The 26,605-nt window shown below is 43.7% G+C and overlaps 1 protein-coding gene across 4 annotated transcripts in view; it reads right to left on the bottom strand.

The window, feature by feature from the left end:
- Positions 1-1,961: 1,961 nt before the first annotated feature.
- Positions 1,962-26,605, bottom strand: part of SV2B (synaptic vesicle glycoprotein 2B) — a 181,316-nt gene continuing 156,672 nt past the window's right edge. For all 4 annotated transcript variants that reach the window (XM_082736026.1, XM_082736025.1, XM_082736024.1 and 1 more), the window contains exons 10-13: positions 15,287-15,420; positions 11,454-11,654; positions 7,323-7,482; positions 1,962-5,049 (exon numbers count right to left, since the gene is read on the bottom strand). In XM_082736026.1, coding sequence (XP_082592152.1) covers positions 4,866-5,049; positions 7,323-7,482; positions 11,454-11,654; positions 15,287-15,420 — 679 coding nt within the window. In that variant the 3' untranslated portion in view covers positions 1,962-4,865. The remainder of the gene's footprint in view (positions 5,050-7,322; positions 7,483-11,453; positions 11,655-15,286; positions 15,421-26,605) is intronic.

Here is a 26,605-nt window from a genome sequence, read left to right on the forward strand (position 1 = left end):
CTGTAAAAATCATTACATCGTGGAAACAGGTAAAAAAGCTCATCAGCCCCAGGTGAAACTATGTCCACCCTCTGGTGACCCTAAGGAATTATTAGAGGCCTACAAAGAGACATGGGCCTGTCAGTTCAAGGCCTGAGTGAAACCAAGCAGTTTCTAAGGAAGGGGGTAGTTTTATTGATGTTCTTCAGTTACTGATGCACTGCCACTGGTTGACTGTCTCTGAACTTTAGGAAGATGGCGATCATTTTTCATGAACTGCTAGCTTTTGTGACTTTCTGTTTGGGCTGGATTTAAGTGATCAGGGTACTAGAGCTTCCCCAGCAAATCAAATTGGCAGGCTGTCAATGCTGCTCAAAATATGGCCCAAGGACGGACACCATCCACATCACCGGGGAGTTGTTAGAACGCGTGTTCTCTGTTCTCACCCCAGCTGGGGTGGAGCCCAGCAGTGTGAGTCTGAATGCCCCTCCAGGTGATTCTGATACACACTAAAATTCAAGAAGCATCAGCTACCTTATCGTTTCTCTCCTCCTCCCTTAACACTAGGATCCTCAATTTGGAGGAAGGATGGTAACCTTCCCAGGTTAATGACATATTTTCCATTCATTTAAGGTCGATGATATACATATGGCAGGAACTGGAAGGAAGGTCTAAAAGGACAGGTTCAAGAGAAAAGGGCTTAGCTGGGAGGTGCCACCCCTTTGCCCTGTGTCCTTTCTTTTGCTTCCTGCCTGAACTGTGGATATGAGGACTAGCAGGAAAATTGCCATCCCGGTCCCTGAGGCAGCCTCATGAAAAGAGCGCACTAAAAATTGAGGAAGCCTAAAGGCAGGAGTCTGTTCCCAAGAATCCAATCACAAAGCAGCCGTACTAGCTCTGGCTTTCTTTCCTACAGATTTCCTTAATACGGGAGAGAAATAAAACTTTAACTTATTATTAAATGTACTGTAAACCTGCTGGTTGAGGTCTTCAGCCATATGTTATCCAACCTAATCCCAACCAAACCCCAAAGATTGGGTCAGTGTTGGTTCAGATGCCCCCTAGATGAACCAACCGTGAAAGTGGACACCCCTTTCCTGGGACTACGGAGAGTCTTGCTTGCTGCTCAATGCCCTGCTTGCGTTCCAGGCCCTCAGCCCTTCTTCCCTGTACAACCCTCTGCAAAGTCAGTGAAGTAAAAACTGAGTACTTTCTGAAGAAAACGAGAGCAGGCGTCTTTTCCTTTACCTGGTTTATGAAGATAAGAAATGAGTACACTCTTGGAGGAAAAGAGAAACAGGAAAGAAAACAGTGAGATTCAGAAATCCACTGTTGGCTCATAGGGAAATGAGAACCTTCTTACAAGCAGAAGGTATATTTTTCCGACGATAAGATCATCGCACACTGTTTTTATTGCCAACTTAATAACCATCCTGCCCACTTGCCGTAAGTAGACGGAAGCAGGAGGCAGGACTATGACTGTGGTTTTCACCAGTGGATCCCAGGCTTAGCATGGAGCCTGGCACACGATATGGGCTCAGTAAGGATTTACTGAATACATGAATGAATCAGTGACTAGATGAATTAATAAATACCAATCTTTTCATACGATGATCCTTCCCCTTTTTCCGGGTGAGACAATCAAGTGAGTTGTCTATGAATGGCCTCTGGGAATGGAGGATAAATGTTTGTGTCTTCGTCCCGTCTCTCAGAGACTCAATGGGAGGTCCTGCAGTTAGGAGATCTTGGACTGAGAGTTTACTCCAGAATTATAGAGACAGCATCACTGCAGGCCTTGTAACCCGCTCCCAGTGATACGCGTCTCCTTGGTCGTATCATCATTTGCTCTCTCAAGGTCCCCTATGCAAAATAAGGTGAAAGAAATGGTTTTCTACATGTCAACCCCAACCGATCCAATCCACTTAGGAATCCAGAAGACACCTTAGCGTCTGGAAATAACCTCTAGCCTCAGTTCTTAAAGGTTTGTTTATAATTATTTTTATTATTACTTTTACTGAGCTAATACAAGGTAGCAGGGGGACCCTGGGAATGTGGTTATTTGTCACATGACCTCAAGTGCATGTGCTATAAACTTCACAAACAGGCACACTGCTTTCACTAATTATGTCCAATAAAACAGAAGGTCAGAAATTAGCATCAAGAGATGATACAACATAGTTGAGGCTGTTAAAAGTAACGGCTCCCCAAATGGGCATCATAAAATACATCATGAACTGTGAATAGCTTTGCCTTACGAAGGAGAACCTCAATCTTCCACGCCACAAGGATGCCATCGGGAGTCTCTCAGGGTGGAACATGAAATGAAAAAGAAGTGCCTGGCCAGGAATGCTGTATGTTATCCCCCAACGACTTGCCACGGAGACTATTTTTAAAGAAACATTGATCTCAGCAGGCATGACAGCATTTAAGAAATGGCCAGGTATACCAGCGTCAGGCAATCCTTCACGGACGGGGAAAGGCCGCAGAGTCTGGCTGCACCCTTTACAAAGGCCGATATGATGGATGAGACCGAAACTGCCCTTGGTTGGTTAGGTGGTTGGTTTAAGGAGCCATAAAGGTCACGCAGAAGTTAGAGCTTGAAAACCAAATGGAATCGACCCCCCAATTACAGCAGCCACCTCAACACTCAAAAATTAATCGGACATGAGATTTACAAGATTCCTCTTCACGACAAATGCAGACTCTAACTGCTTTGTACATTTCCTCCATGGTAGCTGCTCATTAAATGGTATCATCCCATTGAAAAAGAACGTTACAAGGAACGTGGCCATCTCTGTTTACACACTTCCCTTGAACGAACCAAGCCACTGTATTTCATATGGCCAGAATACGGAAAGTCTGTTACAGCTGTGTTACATTGGGCTTCTCATTACTGATGCAGCCTTTATGTTACATAACTCCTATAAAACACTGAGAGAAATGTTAATACACAATAGTATATTTATATATTTACGGGGATCAGGGTGTCAAATCAGAGTTGACATGTCTTCCTTCCCTGTAAAGAAAAAAAGTGAATAAAGAGGTAGGAGACAAGAGAAGCAAAGTCAACATTTTACCCATTAAAACTGATCTCAGATCCAAGATGGTAAGGTGTAATATTTACTCTTTCCTCCTGTATACCCGTTACTCCAGAAAACAACCACAAGGGGGCCTGAAGCTGTCCTGGGACCAAAGTGTTTCCCCAAGGACAAGAAAATACTCCATGGGGTCATCATTATCTCGCGTCAGTTTTTGGATATGTTGCGTAGGGAATGTGTGGCCCTTGACAGCGCTGAGAACACTGCAAACCAGCTTGAAGCATGAATTCTTACAAACTGATGCTCACTTGGCCTCAGCCAGTGCAACCTTCAGGGACAAGAGCTCAGAGCCCACTGTCCTTCCATTCTAGATCGTTCCGGTGCATGAAACCTTCCTTTTCTGTGCTGTCAAGACTTCAGCCTGTTGCTGACCCTTCCCGAAGCACTTTTCCTGGGTTCCCCACCCCACAGCACCCACCCCAACTCATGTTCCAAACATCTCAGAAAAGAATTTACTTGGAGCACTGAAGAGAAACATACTTGACATCCAGTACATGCCCTAATTTCCATGCCAATGACATCTGTTTTCAAAAGTCCTGAACCAAGACACATAGCATAGACTTCTCATGGGAACTGACCAGGATAACAAATACAGATCACATTTCACAGCTAAAAGAAATAGAAAGAATGTACACTTTGGAGAACTGTGGCTACACTTCCCCATCCCTTCCTCAATCACTCATCTTGTCCACTGTGTTTTATTCTTGCCTATAAAGAGAACCCCAGAGACCCGGAATCCTTCTATTGTTTCTGGGGGAGCAGCAACATCTAATGCTGGTATCCACGGTGGTGAGCTTGATTCACAAGTGATCTGTGTAAGAGAGAAAAGTAACTACTCCACCTACACGAAGAAAAGTGCCTGGTTTAAATGAACTGTACAACATGAGTTTGCAAAGTGCATCCTCCTGACAGCAAGTTAAATGGCTATAAGATATTGTGCTTGCATTTCATTCAATCAGACCCAATTTCCTGGGACCCCAAACAGCAGCTCCTCCCAAAATATGGCTAAAACACTGGCAAATATTTGCAGGTACCATTTCTGCAAATTAAACCCAGATATAGTTATGTACAAAGTTAGTTTACAGAATACCTATCACATTATGTTTCTTTAAATAGATCAAAACAGGAATAAATAGCATCCTTAAATTTACCACCTAATTGTCATGGAAAACTTAGGACACTTGGTTGAGGGCAGAGCAGATTTCTATAGATATTGCTCAAATATTTGGTTTTCTATATTAGAGTATCTTCAATGCCATTGTGCCAATTTTCAAATGGAACATAGGCTCAGTGATACCTTTAAATGCAAAAATATAAGTATCCTGTAGTTCAAGCCCAATATTTATGACTCTAACTTCTTGGCGAGTCAGTTTGTTAGGTCACCAGGCTCTGAGGAACTCCATAAATGGAGGAGGAACTTAAATGTTTCTCACCCTCAAATTCATTTTGAAATGCAAATAAGTCCTTTCACCTCGGTAGGGGGAATACACACTCCTTGCTCAGCGTGTGCACCCACTAGAAGTTGTGATCCTTCTTCCCCTGCTTTGGGCTGGGGAGACCCAAAGCCAAGAACACCGCTCTGGGATTCTGAAGGTGATTCAGGACACCCCCAAATCAGTCACCTGAGTTACAAACATATTGATGGGTCCTAAACTAGGAGTCACAAAATCAACTTCGCCTCCTGTGTCCTCTGGACAGTGTCCTCTGGACAGTGATAGACAGGAAGCATGGGTGCATTCAAGGTTCCTGGATAAGGGTCTTCCAACATCTTCTTTCCCCAGAGGTTGTTCACATCAGGACCTGTTCTCGGGTCTCTGGCAGCCGAAGAGCAATCAGGCCACCCCCAACAAGAGACGCAGCAGCCAGAAGAATGGGGACCACTTTGGTTATCCCAACAAAAGAAGAAAAGATGGTGTTTCCCAGGATGGCACCAAATTTGCATAATCCATTAAGGATGCCAAAGGCTGTCGCCCTGTAAAAGAAGGAGAAAGTAAATCATTCTAAAAGATGAACCGGACCTCCTTGGATGAACAGGACTGGGTCCTTTCCCTTGTTGTGAGGGAATGTATAGTGAAGATGTGGGAGGAGACTTCTGTCCCTAAACATAAAAGTCAAACATTCTCATTTTAATCAAATTTGAAAATACAGAATAACATAAAGATGCAAAGATATAGAATCCCACCACTGAAAGACAATCACCATTATTCACATTCTGGAGTATTTCCTTCACACTTGTTTCTTTTTCTTTTCAAATATAGACTACATTTCCCAGATTCCCTTGCTTCAGAGTCTGGCCATGTGACTGTTTTTAGCCAATGGGATGTAAGTGCAAATGGCAGCTCCTAAGAAATTTCCTTGAGAGATGTCATGAGTGATACTTTTTGCTCTCTTCTCTTCCATTTTTCTTCCTTCCATCCTGCTTCCAAAAATGTAGATGGTCTCATCTTAGCCCATGGCAGAGCTCATGAAAGGGCAAACAACAAGATGAAAAGAGTCTGTAGTACCTGCTCTGGACTTCTACAGGAGACAAAAAGGAAATGCCTACCTTCCCAAGGCTGCCGTTATTTGAGATTTCTGTCACCCATGGGAAAGACTAATCCTAACTATTATTCCCCAATTACACTTCTCAGGAGCAACTACTATTTTTTTTAAAGTTCATTTATTTTTTTTTTAGAAATCTCTACCTCCAACATGGGACTCAAACTCACCACTCCAGTGATCAAGAGTCACATATTCTACTGACTAAGCCAGCCAGGTGTCCCCTCGGTGGTAACGGCTACTAATCATCTGTCCTTTCTTGACTCCATCTGTATACAGAGACTATACTCTCACCACCAGCTCTCTTCAACTGAAGCAAAATATTTCTTTTTGATATCACAGGTTTACTAAGAATGTGTTTACATTTTTGTACATTAATCTTTTTTACATTTTTAATCACTTTATATATAACTAGCCCCCAATCCCAATCTTTTTGTTTTCAGAACTTTCTTGGGTATTTTCACATGTGTATTTCTCTACATGAAATTCCCAAAGTTGTCCCAAGTTTCCAGAGGGAAGGAAAAAAATCTCACTGAATTCTGAATGGATTCATTGAAGTTAGAAAAAAACAAAAGATTTGAAATTTGTGTGAGAATAAATCTTCTTAGAATTTCGTAAAGTATATCTTGACATATATATAAGACTTCTGTTTCATCTTTCAGTAAAGCTTTATGGTTTTCTTCACATAAGTGTTTCATTTTTCTTATTATTCCTTATATTCTTATAATCCTAAATAGTTTAGGATTTCTGCTATTACTAAATGGAATTCAATTTTACTTTTAAATTTTTAGATACATTTTTAAATCCCATATGTTAAGTTAGTTTTATTATTGACCATCGTATCAAATTATTTTAGTGTTTCTAACAGTCTCTTTTGTTAATTGTCTCAAGTTTCCTAGATGTAAAAGCATATACAATGGAAATAATGATAATTTTCCTCCTCTTATTTTTTGTAAAACTTAGAAGCTCTTGGTTCAGGGGAGAGGGGCTCCAAATATGGAATGCTGTGCTTTGCCATAGCTCTCCATATTCTAATACCTGTGTCACCAATTGGGGGAATATCATTAAGATTTTTTTGCAGAATTTCATTTACCTGCCTTCCACATCACTCCAAATGCCTTTTGACCATAGGGCCACTTAACCTGCCATCCTTAAAATTTACAGCTCCCTCTCCATAAGGAGGGATAACTGCTGCATGATGGCTTTGACCCTATGCCTTTCAACCAAGCCTCTTGCCATATGGCTTGCACAAAAATAGAAGTAAATGCTGGGCATTCCTACCACATTCTCTGCAAATGCCCTAGACCATCAGGCATCATCCCCACCTTTATCTGCCCTTGCCTCTCCGCCACCCTTTGCTTATCTAGTTCTTCACCTTTTTGCCCTCTCTCCCATTAGAGGCCTGTTATCACCTCTCTTCGGAGTGCATGATAACTATGGTGTCACCCTCATTCCTCTCTCCCAAACATGGTTTATACTTGTCCTTTGTATCTAGACCCTCTCCCCACCCCATCAGGCTTTAGCCTGCTCACCTCCGTACCTATGCTGACCCCCGTGCAGGAGAAACTCAACCACCAAAGAGGTGTTTGCTTTGTCCGTGAAACACCAGAAGACAAAGGTGGCTGTGGGGGAAGGGGTTGGAATGGGTAGATTTCTGGCCAAAGAAGGCCGAACAAGCCCCAGAGGGAACCCCAGGGAAGAACTGACCTCTGATTGGTGGGATACAGCTCCACCGTGATCACATCCAGAGCATTCCATGCGGCAATGCTGGTCCCACAGAACAGGCACTGCCAGCCAATCATCGCAGACTCACTGTTGCCAAAAAACAGGAAGAAGCAGCAGACTGCCGAGATCAGCATAGAGCCACCTACAGGAGCAGGACGAGGGCAGGAAAAAACAAAACAAAACAAAAAATAAAAAATAAATAAAAAAAAAAAAAAAACATGAAGCGCATGTCTTAGATAAGACTGTCACCCACTCCCATCTTCACAGATGCACCTGAAGTAACAGGTTCCCTCAAGTCACAGGCCCATTTCTACAAGAAGAAAGCTCAGCTCCCCACATGGCCCTCCAACCATGGGATTAGAGTCTTCTGCATGGATCATGTCACCAGGGTTAGCCTCCTGGGAAGGATTTTGAAATCCTCACTCTGTGGTGCTGCCCAGCCCAGAATTCCTGGGGAAGAGGCCGAGGAGGCATTCCTTGAGAATCTGTTAGGTCCCAGACATTGTACTGGGTGCCAGAAATACATCAATATCAAAAAATCCTCATGGAGCTTACACGCTATTGAGAACAGAACTGTAAATGAGCTGCAGAAGAAAACCTGAAGGCCCTGCTGTTGATTCCCCATTTATCCCATCCCCACCCCAGACATCTGATCTACCTTCTCAGCCTTGCCCTGTGCCCTGAGAAGCTAACCCCCCAGGGACTGCATACCTGTGGCTCCCTTGTCAGCTGGGAGCAGTTAGGGACTGGAGTATTTCTTCCCAATTCCCAGCCTATTTATAAGCCCTTTATTGGCAATGGCTACATCCCCACCCCCTGATGGGGACTATAGTTCCTTCAGGGAGCCTCTGCCTCCATGGTTCCAGCTCTCCTTGGGCTGTGAGTGCTATCTTCTCCCTGCAATCCTAGAGACAGTACCTGCTGCCAGTTTCACTAGCATCTGGGTGCCTCTGCACCCCCACCCCCTGACTCTAAAGGCCACATCCCATGCCTAAAGTCTCTTCATTAGCACTATCCAAGGTAGATTCTTTCTCCCACCAGCACTCTGACTGATGCAGCTTATGATAAAAGTTCTCACTGGAAGAAGGCCATGTCAAATGCTGCCCAAATCCATTCCACCAGCCCAGAAGAGGTTGGGGAATGTGGAATGGATGCAGCGTGTGGACCAGGACTATGGCTGGAAATGCAGTGGGAATAGTCAGAAGAAAGAAATTAGCTTTCCAAACACCCAGCTGGGAAACAGACCAACGGTCCTTCCCAGGCATCAGGACCCTGGGGGTCCCATTGACAGGAAGCCATGTTGGTGGCCTGGCCTCACCCACAAGGACCCCCCTGGGTGGGGACGCCTTCGGCTAGAATCTCGGACCTGGAGTTGCCAACACTGATGTCAAACTCTGCTGGTGAGCTGGGACATGGTAACTGTCGCCTGAATTCTGCTGATTCTGGGAGGGGGCAGGGCTGTGAGCAGGTCACCTGGTAACATCTTTCCAAACAGCTAAGAAGGAGACAAACATCTATGGGGCCACAAGGGCCTTGGGACCTATATCACCTAAATGCACGCTTCCCTCAAATCGCCCAACCATGGTGTCTAGCTTACAATAAATGTTGACAAAAGTTTACTGAATACAAAACCTTAACATCGAATAAATCAAGTGACAGTCAGACAACTGACCTCTCAACTACATTAGGTAATCCTACTATAGAGCCCTGTGACCCACTGTACTTCCCCTCTGTTAACTCTCATTTCCCTTGTGATGGAGAGGCCCGAGTTCAAATCCCAACGTCTTCCCCTGTGTGACCTTGAGCAAGCCTCCTAAACTCCCTATGCTGCCTCACTTTCCCTCTCTGTAAAATGTTGACAAGAAATAGTACCTACCTCATCGGGTTATAGAGTGTTAAATATATTAATATTTACAAAATGCTTGGCAGGAAGCCTGACCTATAATCCGTGCTTTATAAGTGTTTGTTCAATGAAATTTCTAGTTTATGTCTGTCTCTCCCAATAGGTGAGCATGAGGATGTCGTCTGTCTCCGTTACTGCTGCCTTCTCATTGCGTGCCACACACAGCCTGGCAGAGAACAAGCCCTGCATATATTACCGCTTATCCAGTGAATAAATGAGAACAGCCTCATCAGGAAAACTTCTACTTTGTTGTTAACAAGACATGACTTCTACTCTGGAACTAGCACAGCAGAGTACATTTTATGGCCCGGCAGATCCAAGAGGAATTTGTCTGAGGAAATAGTTCTTTTCATTCGTGGAAAGACTATTTCAAAACAGGTCACCTACATCCCATTGAGATATTTATTGAACATCTAGTATGAGCCGTGTACTAAGAATATCACCGTTGGTCCGCCTTGTGCTAGACCTTCTACTAAAGAAGGAAGAAGTGTCTGTGCTTTTAACAGTGCAGCTCAGAACCAAAATACAGACATTAATAAAAGAGTAGGCTACAAAGAATGAGAAATAGTAGCTCCAGATGTCCAGTTTGGGGAACGTGACAGAAATCAGTTCTGATCTGGGATACATTCATGTCAAGACAGGCTGCTGTGGCTGTAAAGGGGGTATCTGCTCTCCGGCTGCCCTGCCCCCTCCCCCTGCCCAGCCTAAACTCTGCCTCCATGGGGGAATATGAGGCTGTTCCAGGGGGCAGGCTACACCCCTGCACATGGGCATCCACCCCACCCCTCATAGACCCTGCCTCCCCAAGGATGTCCCAACAACCGTATTTGCTGTTCAACCTGGGGCTGGAAAGGTCAGGGGCAGAATGGCAGAAACATCACCCATCTACTCTCACACACCTTATCACATTTGAGCAAAGGTTGGTATTACTTTCATAATCGGAAACAGAAGCTCAGAGAAGGAAAGGAAGGTGTGCAGACTCATAAAGCAAATGTTGGCGGAGATGGCTACCTAAGTCGGAGCTGCTGGTCTTGCACAGGGGATAAGTGGGCTGAAAAACTCAGGCATTGAGGACTGAGTCAACGCTGCCCTTCCTTCAGGGGCTTCAGGTCTAACCAGGGCCTCACCTCTGACCCAGGAGAGAGTTCTGTCTGTGACTGTGATGCCAACCTCACAACATGCAGCATTTCTTGTGCTCCCCTTTCTAAATATTCATGCTACTTTTACAATAATAATACTCCACGAGCCCTACACTGGCAAGAGCTCCCTTTGCCGAGCTCTGATTAATTTGCTCTACTCTGACAAAACGACTATGTGATTTATTTTATTCCCCTTTGAGCTTCCCTGCTAGGGAGTTGGTATTAATTTTCCTGATCGGCTACATCCCAGAACAGACCCTTCACGGCATGTGTATCAGTGTGTTGTTCTCGTCCCCATGCTAGCCTTACAATTAATATATTCCAATATATATTTTCCCTGGCCCTGGGTGTATATGTTTTGTTTTTTTATTTTCCATGCATAGCATGTGTTTCTGAAGCAAACTTCTGTGAATCCTGGTGCAGTGAAGCAAGTCATACCTGAAAACGTCTACCATTTTTGAGAACCTACAGGCACCAAGCACTATAAGATGCTCTGGCTACATTATGCTCAAGCCTCACAAAACCCGACCAGCTAATTACAGGTACAGATATGGAAACTGAAGCCTGGAGAAGTAAAGGAACATGTCCCAAGTCATATAGCCTCGAGCTGATAAGACTTGGATATGAGTCTGTGCACCTCCAAAGCCTAAGTGTCATCACCCTGAAATCATAATAAGCAATACAATCTATTAAAAACCCATCAGATGAAACAATGTTCACTGAAGAGCATTTAATATATTTTTTGACAATAATCTTACAAAGCGGGTAGAATGGGTATGTTTAACATCCCTACTGAAGTGCTAATAGTGTGAGTGACTATCCCAGAATCGCTCAGTCGGGAAATGAAGAGGATTCCCTGACCTGGACCATAGGTCTCAGACTACATCCGTGGAGTCTGGGGGTTTTGGAGCCTTGCCTGCCTGCTAGGCTCTTCACCAGCAGATCCTATCTTACCTGTTTGGTTTCCAGTACAAGATTTACTTAAGAAAAAGAAAAAATCCTCTCCTTAAAACATGTTGAAAGCCACGATCCTCACCTACTGGAGGAGATGCGGCATCCCTAACTACTCACCGATCATCTTGAGCCTTCCCACTCTATCCATGAGCAGGGCAGAAATGATGTTGCCAGGCAGGACAGACAGACTGCCAAGAAAGCTGACGAGGTAAATCAGGAAGTCGTTATCCTGCTCAAAGTCCATGTGGCAGCCCTCCTTCGGCGCCAGAAAGGTGGTGTTGATAAACCGGCAGTTGATGAACTTATGCTTGTAGAGGTCTGAGGAGAGAAGGATACCGTGGGTTCGTGTACAGTGAACAGGGGCTGGGGAGAGATGGGGCAAAGGCAGGGATGGAGTCACCCGTCTTCCAAGGGTAGGCTGTCCCCACGCCTCCGGCAATCAGACAATCTCAAAGTCACGGTGACGTGTGGCCAGGTATGGATGGAGAAAGAAAACCCTAACAAGGTAATGACTGCTTCAACTTGCCATAAGCAAAGGGAAATGAAGTGAATGCTCATGGAAACACATGTCTAAATACATTGTCTTTCAACCAGGAAACCATCCTGTTTCTTTCTTTCTTTTTTAATTCCTTTTTTTTTTAAAGATTTTATTTATTCACTTGACAGAGAGAGAGAGCAAGAGAAAGAAAGCATAAGCAGAGAGAGCAGTAGGCAGTGGGAGAAGGAGAAACAGGTTCTCCGCTGAGCAAGGAGCCCAATGTGGGTCTCAATCCCAGGACCCTGGGATCATGACCTGAGACAAAGGCAGATGCTTAACCAACTGAGCCCTTGAGGTGCCCCAAACCATCCTGTTTCTATCAATGAAATGACACCAGGGTCCACACCAAGGCTGAGCCATTCATGGCTCAAGGCAGAGCCATGGGTAGTTGAGGCTACCCAACTTACAGGAAGCAGAAGACACAGGAATTGGGTCTGGATTGAGGTGAAACCATTCCAGAACCCATGCAGAAACCTAAACATTCTTCAAAATGAAAAACGTTTGTGGGGCACCTGGGGGGCTCAGTTGGTTGAGCATCCGACTCTTGATTTCAGCTCAGGTCATGATCTTGGGGTCCTGAGATTGAGCTCCATGTCAGTCTCCATGCCCAGGGACTGTCTGCTTGGGATTCTCTCTCACTCTCTCCACACGCTTGTGCTCCCTCTCTCTCCCTCTCGCTCTAAAATAAACAAATAAAATATTTTTAAAAATTAAAATTGAGTTAATTAAATTAAAAATAAAATTAAAACCCATTTGTTCAGTAGTTTCCACAGTGGGGAGCAGGAGAGATGAATATGGAGAGCATAGAGGATTTTTAGGGCAGTGAAAATACTCTACATGGTATGATAATGGTGGATATATATACATTTGTCCAAGCCCAGAAAGTGTCCAACACCAACAGCAAATCTTCCTGTAAACTCTGAACTTGGGATGATTATGAGGTATCAGTGTAGGTTCATCAATGGTAACAAATATACCACTCTTGTGAGGGCATGTTGATGATGGGGGAGACAGGGCTGGGGGACAGGAGTTCTATGGAAATCTGTACCTTCTTTCTAATTTTATTTTAAACCTTAAACATCTCCAAAAAAATCAAGTCTTAAAAAAATATAAACCATTTGCTTTGGAACTAGTTCCCAAGTCTTCTGACCCCTTCTAACACCCACCATCCAAGCAGAAAGAGTGCCTAAGGAAGCTCTTGGAAAATCTGGGTTTCGGGACCTGGCTCTGCAGTTGACCCTCCTTAACCTTCTGTAACCTCCTCCTATAAAATTAGAAAAGTACACCTGATTCTCTCCATCACTTCCCAGCACTGACATTTCATGAGTACAGGTGTTTGCAAAAGTCCCCATGTGAGCATATGCAAAGAGGCATCGTTAAAACTTGAAAGAAGAAACTAAAAGATGCATCCAGTTTTAATGACAAACAGGCAATGTATATGCCTTTTTAGGTTCGGGCTAAAAAAAAAAATTACAAAGGTACTTCTCATAATGGATCACTTAGAGATGGAGGGCTATTTAAAGGCCAGAGAGTAAACATTTTGAGGTTGACCTCACGGAAGGAAAAGATATTCTTTTTTTTTTTTTTTTAAAGATTTTATTTATTTATTTGACAGACAGATCACAAGTAGGCAGAGAGGCAGGCAGAGAGAGAGAGAGAAAGAGGGAAGCAGGCTTCCTGCGGAGCAGAGAGCCCGATGTGGGGCTCAATCCCAGGACCCTGAGATCATGACCCAAGCCGAAGGCAGCAGCCCAAACCACTGAGCCACCCAGGCGCCCCAGGAAAAGATATTCTTGCATCAGCCATGGTGCTGAGGGTCAGGAGAAAGCAGTAATATTGGCACAATGCATGGAGTTCAGTGGACAGACCACAGACTTCAGAACCAAACAGCTCAGAAATGAATTCACGCTCCCTCAGCTTGCTAGCTGTGGCCTTGGGCAAGGGCTTAAGCCTGGGTTTCTTGAGCTATAAAATGGGAGTAATTGTACATTTCTCACTGGAAACAATGTAGATGAAGCCCCTGGTAGAGCTCAGGTAGTTTCCTTATGTCTCAACTCCCCTTGGTATGTTATTAACCTATGATGAGAGTAGTAAAAGTAATGGGGAATGATAGAGTGGTGGGATTTTGTGAAAGTTTTTAATCATGGAAGACTGAAATGGTGTGATTTGAAAATATGCCTCTCATCTCTATTTTTATTTTTATTTTTTTAAAGATTATTTATTTATTTGACACACAGAGAGAGAGAGAGAGAGGTCACAAGCAGGCAGAGAGGCAGGCAGAGAGAGAGGAGGAAGCAGGCTCCCTGCCGAGCAGAGAGCCCGATGTGGGGCTCGATCCCAGGACCCTGAGACGATGACCTGAGCTGAAGGCAGAGGCTTAAACCACTGAGCCACCCAGGTGCCCCTCATCTCACTTTATGCACAAGGCTTGAAAAGATACAATTTTCCCTCTCCCTTTATTATTGTGAAAACATGAACCTTGAATTTTGCAAGATTCAAATTACGTGAGGTCTTTGAGAAAGCGCTCCATGCGTAAAATGTCGCCTTCCTAAAATGTTGGCTTCCGAAATGCTTCCCACAAAAGACCTGCAGCATAGGGCATTGGAGATGCTTGCGATCAGAGCACTCACCCAGAACTTTTGTTTCTACTTCATATATGATAACACATGCAAATTACATTGGTAAAGATGGTGCAATTAATCCGTGCCATGCCTCGGGCTAGAACCCATTTCTCCAAACTGATGCTCAGTAACCATGTCCGTGTGTACCTTCCTACTCCTAAAGCTTATGACTGAGCACTTTGCTTCTTTTTTTTTTTAATTTAAAAAAAAATTTTATAAACATATAATGTATCATTAGCCCCAGGGGTACAGGTCTGTGAATCGCCAGGTTTACACACTTCACAGCACTCACCATAGCACATACCCTCCCCAATGTCCATAATCCCACCCCCCCACCAAGCCCCCTCCCCCCAGAAAACCTCAGTTTGTTTTGTGAGATTAAGAGTTTCTTATGGTTTGTCTCCCTCCCAATCCCATCTTGTTTCATTTATTCTTCTCCTACCCCCTTAACCCCCCATGTTGCATCTCCACTTCCTCTTATCAGGGAGATCATATGATAGTTGTCTTTCTCTGCTTGACTTATTTCGCTCAGCATAATATCCTCTAGTTCCATCCACGTCGTCGCAAATGGCAAGATTTCATTTCTTTTGATGGCTGCATAGTATTCCATTGTGTATATATACCACATCTTCTTGATCCATTCATCTGTTGATGGACATCTAGGTTCTCTCCATAGTTTGGCTATTGTGGACATTGCTGCTATAAACATTCAGGTGCACGTGAGCACTTTACTTTTTATATAAGGCCAGTCCACCCTTGATACCGTGCACCCATATCGCCCATGTTCTCACCTGTGTTGTAGAAGACGGTTGATTCAATGGTGCAGTTTTTGAAATAGGTATCGGTAGATGTAACATCTTCAAAATAGCACTCGTCAAAGAACGTGTCCTCGAAGAGTACATGTTTAAAGTACATCTTTGTGAACCTGTGGGAAAGACATTAGTCCCTGAGTGATTGGTCCTGAGAGAAGCCTTGAGACCAAAATGGAAAGCACAGAAAGGCAGGAAAAGGAGAACTTCAAATGAAAGGGTGCTGAAACATTACTTCCCAAGGTTAGTTCCCTATTCCTTAGCTGGTGTTTATAGAGGAGGAAGGAGATCGGGAGTGTGGAAACTTATCTGATCTGGGTAGACACAGGGGGTACGAAGCAGCAGCCGGTGATTCCCAAATGTAGTCATGGACCTTCTGCCTCAGACTCATCGAGATATGGACAAGCTACAGTGAAATGAGAATACCAATCACGTGGCATTTTATGAGGAGCTTTAAAAATGTACAGGTCTGGGGCTCCTGGATGGCTCAGTCGGTTAAGCATCTGCCTTTGGCTCAGGTCATGATCTTGGGGTCCTGGGATGGAGACCCACCGAAGGCTTCCTACTCAGCAGGGAGTCTACTTCTCCCTCTTCCTTTGTCCCCACTCTGGCTTGTACATGCACTTTCTCTAATAAGTAAATAAAATCTTGTTTAAAAAAGCAGGCCCCTCAGCTCCTCCTAGTAGGCTTGGAAGCAATAGATTTGTGAGGGACTGAGAATCTTCATTTTAAAAACTTCCCCGGGGCACCTGGGTGGCTCAGTGGATTAAGCCTCTGCCTTCAGCTCAGATCATGGTCTCAGTGTCCTGGGATCAAGCCCTGCATCAGGCTCACTGCTCAGTGGGGAGCCTGCTCCCCTCCCCCCCGCCTGCCGCTCTGCCTACTTGTGATTTTTGTCAAATAAATAAATAAAATCTTTAAAAAAAAAATTTCTCCAACAAAGATTTGGAACAATAAGCACTTTCATTCACATGGAGGGTAGAATACTATTGGTGAAGCCTCTTTGGAGAACACTTTTGCAAAATTTTGAGTGCGTAATGGCATTGATCTAGAAATACCACCTCTAAGAACTGAGTATATCTATACTTGCTCATGCATTCAAAGAAATACACTCACAGATGCTCGATGCAACATTTCTTATAATAGAATTGATCACTAGGCAGATGATGGGTGGGTAGATAGACAGACAGGGAGATGCCCACACGGTGAACTGCCATGTGGCTGTTACAGTTTTTAGGTAAATGCCTTAATATGGAACAATCTTCAAGGTATATTGTTAACTGAAAAAAATAAAATGCAAGCTGTGCCCATTCATGTAAAAAAGTATATGTACCATATGCCTCCAAATGAATAGAATATACCCAAGAGTTACACAGGAAACTGGTAGATGTGTGGCCCTGGGAAAGTTCAATGGGATAAGCTTCATTTTCCTTTTATACCAAGCATACATAGTACTTTTCACTGAAAAACAAAAGGAGGATGGAAGCACCTAGTGACTATGAGGTGCAGGCACATTTGGGAGCCACTGGTCTGCTCCAACTCCTACATGAACGTAATAGGAAAAAACAATATTACATTCAAAACCATATACTGACTTACATTAACATCATCCTCGGCGGGACCTTTCCCAAGCTTGGCCAAACTTTTAAGCTAGAAGCCTTGGATCTGTTTCCATTTGTGAAGAATTACAACTCATTCATTTGTCTATTCATTTATGTATATACTCAGTCTTCAGCAAAACTTAGGTATATGGTATTAGGGGCTATGCATACAAAGAGGAAAGACATGGTCCCTGCCCTTAAATCTAATTGCGGGGTGGGGGGGCAACAAGCCAATAGACAATAATTCAGTGGGAGTCACCTTGATAGAGGCCATACAGGTTGCTAAGGGTCATTGTCCTCTTCAGAGCCACCACATGATTCAGCCCATGATCACAGATGGTGACCAGGTCTCCTTTCCCTTCATGCTATACTGTATTCTGCTAATGACCCTACTCTAGAGTCACCTGTCATGAGCTGCTGCAAAAAGACACCCCCACCCAGTAAGAACATCTGATCAAGTGCTTCTCAAAGAGAAGTCCCAAGAGCACTTGCATCAGAATAAAACCAAAGGTTGTTATGAAAGATGCAGTTTCCTATATTCCTAGACCCCTTGAACCAGAACCACCAGAGGCAGATGCCAGATTATTTCAAAAATGTGAGGGCCATTGGTCTAGAGAAGCCAAATTATTTTATAGAATTTTTTGTAGGGTCAGATTTGCTACAGACTTATAAACGGGGCCTCCAAAGGCACTCTTCAGATTTCCATGGATATTGCTAAGACTTGTGCTACAGGAAGATGCCTTTGATTTCAAAATTAATGTAATTTGTATGCTGGATATGTTTACTCAGGAAAGCTATTCCTGGAGGCTGTCTCGGGTTTTGCCTTTTTAAATATATCTTTCTCTTTAATATAGCAAAAGGTTGCTGATGTGGCCCTCAGATATATTTTAATGTTCTGCCACAGGTAGGTGAGGGAGCAGAGCCATAAATCATAAAGGACCTGACGTAAGCAGACCTTAAAATGTATCTCCAAGTGAGTTATAAAAAGCCAAAGTTATAAAGAAAGAGATAAAAGGAGAAAGGACCAAGGCATATTTTATGAATCTTTATATAAACCATTTCCTATCTCTAATTTATATACTGAACTGGTCTGAGCTTCTTCATTCAGGAGAGTTCAAAGTCTGCAAGAAAAGTTAGAGTGAGTGTCTTACAGAACTTGGCCTGTAAGAAAACAGGAGCCATTGGCAATGCAGAATCTATGGCAGGATTATTACACACACACTTTATGTCAGTTACCCTTAGTCCCAATGGTTAGTCCACCGAATGGTAAACTATGCCAAAAATTTTATCTGTTTGGTCACTGTGTTTTACTTGACGGCAACCTCAAGAAGCTCGGTCTAATGAAAGATAAATAAGAAAACTGATCATTAAAATTTAGTGTGGTAATCATCAAGATGGAGGTATGTTCTAAGATCACTTGAAAGGGGGCACTTGTGATCCAGTTGGGACAAGCATGAAGTGATCTATCCTGAAGGACCAGTAGAAGCTTTCCAAGCAAAGACATAGAGGAAGTGCAGTCCAGGCAGAGGGAACAGCACGTGTAAAGACATGGAGGTGTATTACCTACACCCTTTAATTGCCTTTTTTGAAAACTAGAGAGCTCTCTTTCAGATAAATTAAATCACCTTTTGGGCAGAAAATAAACAAAAGGTACAGTTCTCCAAAGCTTCCATACATATATCCTACTATCATAAGCCTTCCAGCTACAGTAAAATGAAACAGAATGGTTTGGAGGAGAGCTGGAATTCTAATCGCTTCTCGGACTTTGGCTAAGATCAAGTGAAGAACTGGAATTCTCGTCTCTCACACATTATCTCGTGTCAGGTCCTAGCCCGAGGTAAAGCAGAGCATAAAGAAGAGGATCGTTTGCTTCAGAAAATATATGCTTGAACCTAATTTCCTTAAAGAGAGGAGAAAAGTGAATGTTCCATGCAACTTGTAAAATTCTCCAGTTTCGTCATTAGGACTCTCCCCCACCTCTAGTACCGCTCTTCGTAAACCGATGAGTGGAGTCCGACTTTCAGAGATCTCAGGTAGCTCTTTCCTCCTCTCTAGGTTGGCATTTAAAAATCTTGAAAGTAGGGGTATTGAGGAGGTGGTTTTTCTAGCTCTATATGGTTCTATAAGTGAGGCGTGCCTTAACTGTGTTGCCTGAAAAGAAATAAAATAGTGGATCTAGGATATGACCATCTTTCCTCTCCAAATGATGAAAAAAAAATTAATTTATTTGACAGACAAAGATCACAAGGAGGCTGAGAGGCAGGCGGGGGGCGGTGGAGGAAAAGCAGGCTCCCTGCTGAGCAGAGAGCCTGACGCGGGGCTCCATCCCAGGACCCTGGGATCATGACCTGAGCGGAAGGCAGAGGCTTTAACCCACTGAGCCACCCAGGCACCCCTCCAAATGATGAAAAATTTTATTTCAAGAAGAATAAGAAGTATTCATGGACATACTGGTACCAATGTCAATCTAACAGACTCTCTAAGAACATACACGCTCATGCCTCAGTGAATCTGCCAGTAAGCCCGACCTCGTTCCTTCCTTTTCTTTTACACTCCAAGCTACCCAAGTGCTGAAATCACAAGAGCGCATCCAGTCTGTCTTACAAAGATCCCAGCCCATGTACAGCCTTTGGGAATAAAATCTTAAGCAGAATTATAAAAATAGAATCGAGGATAAGAGAGATATAATAAAGAGAAAAGCAATTATTAATTTACAAGAGGAAAAAATAGAACAACTTCATATACAAATATGGTTGTCAGCATCCTAGAGGAGCCATTAATTTAAAGATGCTAAAATCCTTCCTTCAACTGGTAAGTGGATAAAATGCATTACTACATTTATACCCTGGAAGAGTATTCTGCCATAAAGTAAACTGTTAAATGTGCAAAAACATGGATAGATCTAAGTACATAATGCTAAGTGGAAAAACTGGGATTAAAAAGCGTCATAGTACAGGGTACTATTTATGCCACAGGGAGAAGAGTATTGGTTGCCAGGGACAGGGGGTGGAGTAAGGACTGACCACAAAGTGACGTGAGGAAATCTGGGGAGTAATGGTATCCGGATTTTGGTGGCTACCTGACTGTATGCCCTTGGCAACCTCAAAGAACTATACTATTAAAAGAGTGAATTTTATTATATAAAAGTCATAAATTATACTCCAATCAAAAGGAAGTCCCAACAAATTTCTAAGTAATAATAGCTATGCCCCCCCCAAAAAGTTCAAACACTGACTAGATTGGCTCAACACTCGCACACCCTGTAAGCGCTTCCCAAAAGAGATGTACCCATTCTTAAAAAGGTCTTCACTATCCTACATATCTCACTTTCAACCAAAAATTATAAGACACACAAAGAAGCAAGAGTGAAACAATATTATTTCAAAGTAATATTTTAAAAACAGAAGTAGAAGGGCACCTGCGTGTCTCAGTCATTAAGCATTTGCCTTCAGGTCAGCTCATGATCCCAGGGTCCCGGGATCGAGCCTCACATCGGCTCCCAGGTCACCGGGCAGTCTGCTTCTCCCTGTCCCACTCGCCCTGCTTGAGTTCCCTTTCTCGCTGTGTCTCGCTCAAATAAATAAATAAAACCTTTAAAAAAAAAAAAAAAGAAATCCAAGTGGAGTATGGACTTTCCTGATATGTCCTGATATTGGTTTAGTATGTAATCAATGTGTCTTCATCATATAAGATGTTATAATAGAACAAACAAGGTGCAGGCTATACCAGAAGCTCTCTGCACAATCTTTGCAATTTTTCTGCGAAACTAAAACTGTTCCAAAATTAAAAGTTTATTTTAATTAAAAAAAAAAACCACGGGAAAATTTCAAGCATTATCATGGACACTTGTCTTTTACAAAGAAGTTTAAAGAACTCATGTACTACAGACTGAATGTTCGTGTCCCCCTCAAAATCCGTTAGGTTGTAACCTAATCCTCAGTGTGATCGTATTAGGAAGTAGGGCCATTGGGAGGAGTTAGGTCATAAAGGTCATGCATGGGATTAATGCCCTTATAAAAAGGGGCCCCAGAAAGCTCCTTCCTGCATTTCTCCATGTGAGCACAGAGCAAAAGATGGCCGTCTATGAATCAGGAAGCGTGTCCTCACCAGATCTGGAATCTACCTGTGCCTTGATCTTGGACTTCCAGCCTCTAGAACCAGGAGAAATAAATTTCTCTCAGTCTGGGGTGTTTGTTGTTACAGCCCGAACAGATGAAGATATTATGCAAATTAAGGTGAAAATGATTATCTAATAAATAAGATAAAGCCCGTGAACAGGTCCAGAAGAAGAAACCCGAAGGGCCAAGAAACACAGGAGGAGATGCTCAGTCTCACTGGGACCGGGGAAATACAAGTTAAAGGACAAAGAGATACCATGTCACTCTCCTCCCTCTCACAGACTAAGAATGGGCCCCATTGTAGAGAGCCAGGCCCGCTCATCCTGCCCAGTGGGAAGCATAGTTAGTACAAGGCTCGTGGAGACCACTGTGGCACAGAAGCTCGTATCCTTCCATCCAGCAATTCCACCTCTAGCTTTCAGACTAGACAAACTGCCCCATAAAAACACTTATTGCAGTATTATGTGTAATAGCCAAAAATTGTCAATGACCTCAATGTCCATCAAAAGTACAGACAAACACATTAGGGAACACTCACGTAATGACGTTTAAATTAATCAAATTGAATTACGTAGCTATGATAACCAATGCAAAACCTTAATTTTAGGAGCACCTGGGTGACTCAGTCAGTTAAGTAACTGCCTTCAGCTCAGGTCATGATCCTGGGGTCCTGGGATTGAGCCCCTTGTCAGACTCCCCGTTCAGTGGGGAGCAGTGGTGTCTGCCCCCGCCCCCCTCATGCTCTCCCTCGCTCTCACTCTCTCTCAAATAAATAAATAAATAAATATATTTTTAAAAACCCTACTTTTTAAAAAGATTTTATTTATTTATTTGACACAGAGAGAGAGAGAGATCACAAGCAGGCAGAGAGAGGGGGAAGCAGGCTCCCCACTGAGCAGAGAGCCCGATGCGGGGCTCGATCCCAGGATCCTGAGATCATGACCTGAGCCAAAGCCAGAGGCTTAACCCACTGAGCTATCCAGGCACCCCCCAAACCCCTAATTCTATACAAAAAAACAAGTTGCAAAATCTATAGTATAATATACATTTCCATATACAACATAGTATGATATTTACCTAAACTCCAAACCATGTAAAAAGTACTGGACAATGTTTGTCAACATAGACACACGGGAAAAGTATAAAAACACCCAACAGTGTAAAACACCGGGTTTATTAACAATGGTGGTCATTATGCTTTGGGAGGGAGAGGAATCCTATCGAGGCTCACCGAGCGAGTCATGTTTAATCTATTTTAAAATCGGAGGTAAATATAGCGCAGCTTATGATTTTATAAAGCCAGCTGCTCTGAAGCACACTGTTTCCATTATTCTCTGTTCTCTGCGTATTTGATGTACTTCACAGTGGAATAAAAAAGAGAGAGAGAGAGAAGAAAGGAGACAAAACAATGTTTATTTGCAGAGGATGAGATCGTACACAGTAACAAAGGGGGAACTGTTGGGACTAACGAAATAGCTTAGATACCGAATAAACATCCCCCAATGAATAGGATTTCTATTTATTTGCAATAACCTGAGTAAATGTTTGATGGGGAGAAAGCAAGCCAATTTTCAGCAGCCAGAGAGGTTATAAAATATCCCGGAAGAGTCTCCACAAAGATCTTTGCAGGGCCTAGATTAAATGAGAGATTTGATCAACTCTGAAGCATAAGGCATGTTATTTACCAAGATGACGGCTTTCCGGTGTGGAACCGGAGACTTATGCAAGTCAGAGCTGCTCCACGAGTCTCTGACCCGTCGAGGCTTGAAATCCAGCCCCTCAAGCTACTTCCCCAGGCCTGGACGCCGGAAGGTGCATTTACACATTTCCCACCCATGGTGGCTTCATGGGACTTCACTGCCCTGAAACAGACCCACGGGAGGTGAAAAAAGTTCTTATTTCTGCCTCGCTGAAAGGAGCTTTGAACAGTGTGGGTGACGCCTCAGTGTGACGCATGAAATCAACCTTCTCTTTTCTGCTAAATCACCCTCATTTCAGGGTTCAATCCCCTGACTTTCCAAGAGAACTCGTGAGGCAGGTCCTATTTCTTCCCCCTGATTGTCTTGTATCATACTCTTCCCCTGCCCTAACCCTTACAGAAGTTAGCCTTGCCAAGCAGAAATGTCTCCCCAAGCAGAGAGGGTAATGAACTAATGAGTTTACACATGCTCTCAGACAAAACAACAACAACTATCCTGCGTTCGGTTAACAGTATGAGAAGCCTGGCCTGACATTTTGGCTCAGCATTTAGAATATGAACTTTTTCTCTTGTCTTTCTTGCATTTTCCAAAAACTTACGAGTTCTCAGAGCCACCTGGTCCCATCGGATGCACCAGGAGGGCTGCGGATGTTGCCTGGGGAAGAGGCCCAAATGAATCTGTGTACTTTCATTTCTTCTCGGGGCCAAAGGGACTGTCTTACAGCAGGATGTTCAGGCTTCAACAGGTTCTCCTCTATTCACGAACCCTGTGGGAGAAGTCTGAAACCCTACCTACACCAAAGTCATTGTCCCCTGTGTGCTACAGCCAATAAGGTAAATTCTATTTAAATTTAAATTCTATTTAAATTTTAAATTAGCAAAGTGTGGATAACATCAGAGGAGGAATACAGAGCACATCTGGAGACATGGGCCACCCCAGCTGAAGTGAACTCTCCAAAGAGGGTTAGGATTTTCGAAGATGAGGTGCTTTCTAGTCCATAACCAGCAGGTGGCAGCATGATGCAAGAAAAGAAATTCAGGTTCCTTCATTCCTTAGCTAAGTTTCAAGGTTGCTAATCTTCCAAGGAGAAAAACAACCTTTTATTCAATTTGCGGAGGGTTAAGTGATGGGTTTCACATGATAGTGGTTGCACTTTTAAGACCCATTAGTTAAAAAAAAAAACAGTGAGAGGCACCTGGGTGGCTCAGTCTGTTAAGCATCTGATTCTTTTTTTTTTTTTTTAAGATTTTATTTATTTATTATTTGACAGAGATCACAAGTAGGCAGAGAGGCAGGCAGAGAGAGAGAGAGGAGGAGGCAGGCTCCCCACTGAGCCGAGAACCTGATGTGGGGCTCGATCCCAGGACCCTGAGATCATGACCTGAGCCGAAGGCAGAGACTTTAACCCACTGAGCCACCCAGGCGTCCCAGCATCTGATTCTTGATTTTGGCTCAGCTCCTGACCTCAGGGTTGTGAGATCAAGCCCCAGGTCCGGCTCCACACTGGGCATGGAGTCTGCTTAAGATTCTCTCTCTGCCCCCTCCCTGCTCTCTCCCTCTCTCCAAAACAAAACAAAGAAACCATATAAATGACAAGTTAAAATTAACTCACTGCAACTTCTGAAGGAATTTATATTTGAATAATTACACAAAAACAACCACATGCTCTTGAAATACAGAAACATGGCAGCATATCTGTGTGTACAGAATATTCACATCCACTCTCAGATAAGCCTTGGCATGTCTGTGCATTCCCAGACCCTTGGCAATAACTGTATGGTCCCAGGGGTTGGGGGGAGGTCCTGGGTCCCCAGGAGACCACTACTTTCAAGACTACTTGCTTCCTCCTCACTCCCGCCCAGAAGCTTGATGAAAGCTTCCAGAGGCTGAGAAAGGTTAAAAGAACAGAGTGGATCAGAAGTTCCCATGTTTTATATAGCTAAATCTAAGAACTACAAAACCAGCCTGCTGCAAACCATAAGGGTGCTGGCATTGTAATGAACTTTTTAAATTCTTTTTTAAAAGATTTTATTTATTTATTAGAGAGAGAGAGCATGAGCAGGGGTGAAGGATGGAGAGAGAGGAAGAAGCAGACTCCCGGCCGAGCAGGGAGCCTGAGGAGCCATGATCCCAGGATGCTGGGATCATGACCTGAGCTGAAGGCAGATGCTTAACCAACTGAGCCACCCCGGCGCCCCATGATGAACTTCTGAATGCAGAAGACACCATGTACCACAGGGCCTCTGAGGGAAGGGACAGTTTTCAGTGAGACAATATCTAGTTGTTAAAAGTATGGGATTGGGGTCTGAATGCCTGTGTTTTGGAGAGACTTTTTTTTTCTTCTTTTTTAAATATTATTTATTTATTTGACAGACATCTCTGTCAAGTAGGCAGAGAGGCAGGCAGAGGGGGGCACGGGGGAGGCAGACTCCCTGCTAAGCAGAGAGCCTGATGCGGGGCTCCATCCCAGGACCCTGGGATCATGACCTGAGCCGAAGGCAGAGGCTTTAACCCACTGAGCCACCCAGGCACCCCAGGAGAGACATTTCTATTTACATTAGCTGTGTGACTTGGGCAAGTTACTCAGCCTCCCTGAACTTCTATCTCTCTCCCTGTATAACAGGAAAACATATGTCTTACCTCCCGGAGGCCTCCTTCATTTTTGTGAGGATTAAATGACATAGTCTATGAGGGTGCTTAAAGCAGCCGCTCACACCTAAAAATGCTTTATAATGTTGGCTGCCATGGTTATGATTATGAGCCTTGTGATCAATGTCATTCTATGATCCTTATTACTAATACCACAAGAGTATCAACAAACACTGGAAACTTCATAAATGAGGTCTCTTTTACTGAATTCATCTCTGCAGAGAATGGTGTCATTTCATGGGTGACATTTGGCCATCCATAATGTCCCTTCATTTTCAACATTTCCAGAGTGTTCTTTGGGCAACATTTCTTCATTGGCAATGTCGACACAAGCTCTCCCCACTTAAACAGAAGATCCTTTGAGAGTGAGAAATCCCAGGGTAACTGCCACCCACCCCTGCTAGCTCGAGCTGCCATCCGTGGAGTGGCCACTCTCAGTAGAGTTTGGTGACCAAAGTCTCTGCACAGAGGCTATGTATGTGTATGTGCGGGCATGTGATTGTGTAGATGTTTGTGACTGGGTTTTGCATTAAAAAATATATATATCATCTGAAAGCCCCAATTCCTTGTCCACTCATGCTTGTCCTAACCTTCCTCTCCAAAGATCTCATATTTGTAGAAATGATATTCCCTTTTCCTCTCACACTTTCTCATCCTAAATAACAATGAGCGTTTGCTCAGGTGTGGTTGTGCGAGCGATATGGACTAGCCTGCAAGAGACATCTGCTACCATCTCGGACTTCACCCAGACATAGGCTCCTTTCCTAATGTGGCTGACAGTCACGGGCCGGGCCACTTCGCTACGAACACGAAGGTAAGCACAGGGGTCATGGGGGACCATGCACTCCAGGGGAGAATTCACGGTGTTGATTCTTATAAAGAGGTGGTACATCTGGGGTAGTTTGTATCACTGACGCTGAACTGTCTGGACCGTGGTATTTCTGATGTCCCCATGCAGCTGACTTGATGAACATGCTAAGTAAGTACAGTCAAGAAGGGAAACGGGAATAGATGTTCAGCTTAGTGAATAATGTGGCCTGGGGTCAACTTTAATTGACTGTGTTCTGACCCACACGCGGGGGCAGGGCGGTCCTGTAGAGCACAGCCTCAAAGAGGCATTCTTAAAGCCCAGTGCGGGGACTGACTGTCCATCTCATCGGCCCTAGGAATAGGAAGAGAAGCAAAAGGGATTGAGGAGGCAGCCCCACAAAGATGTGGGCAGGACTCTTCCAA

The sequence above is a fragment of the Mustela nivalis genome (genome assembly GCF_964662115.1).
Source record: "Mustela nivalis genome assembly, chromosome: 6".
NCBI lineage: Eukaryota > Metazoa > Chordata > Mammalia > Carnivora > Mustelidae > Mustela > Mustela nivalis.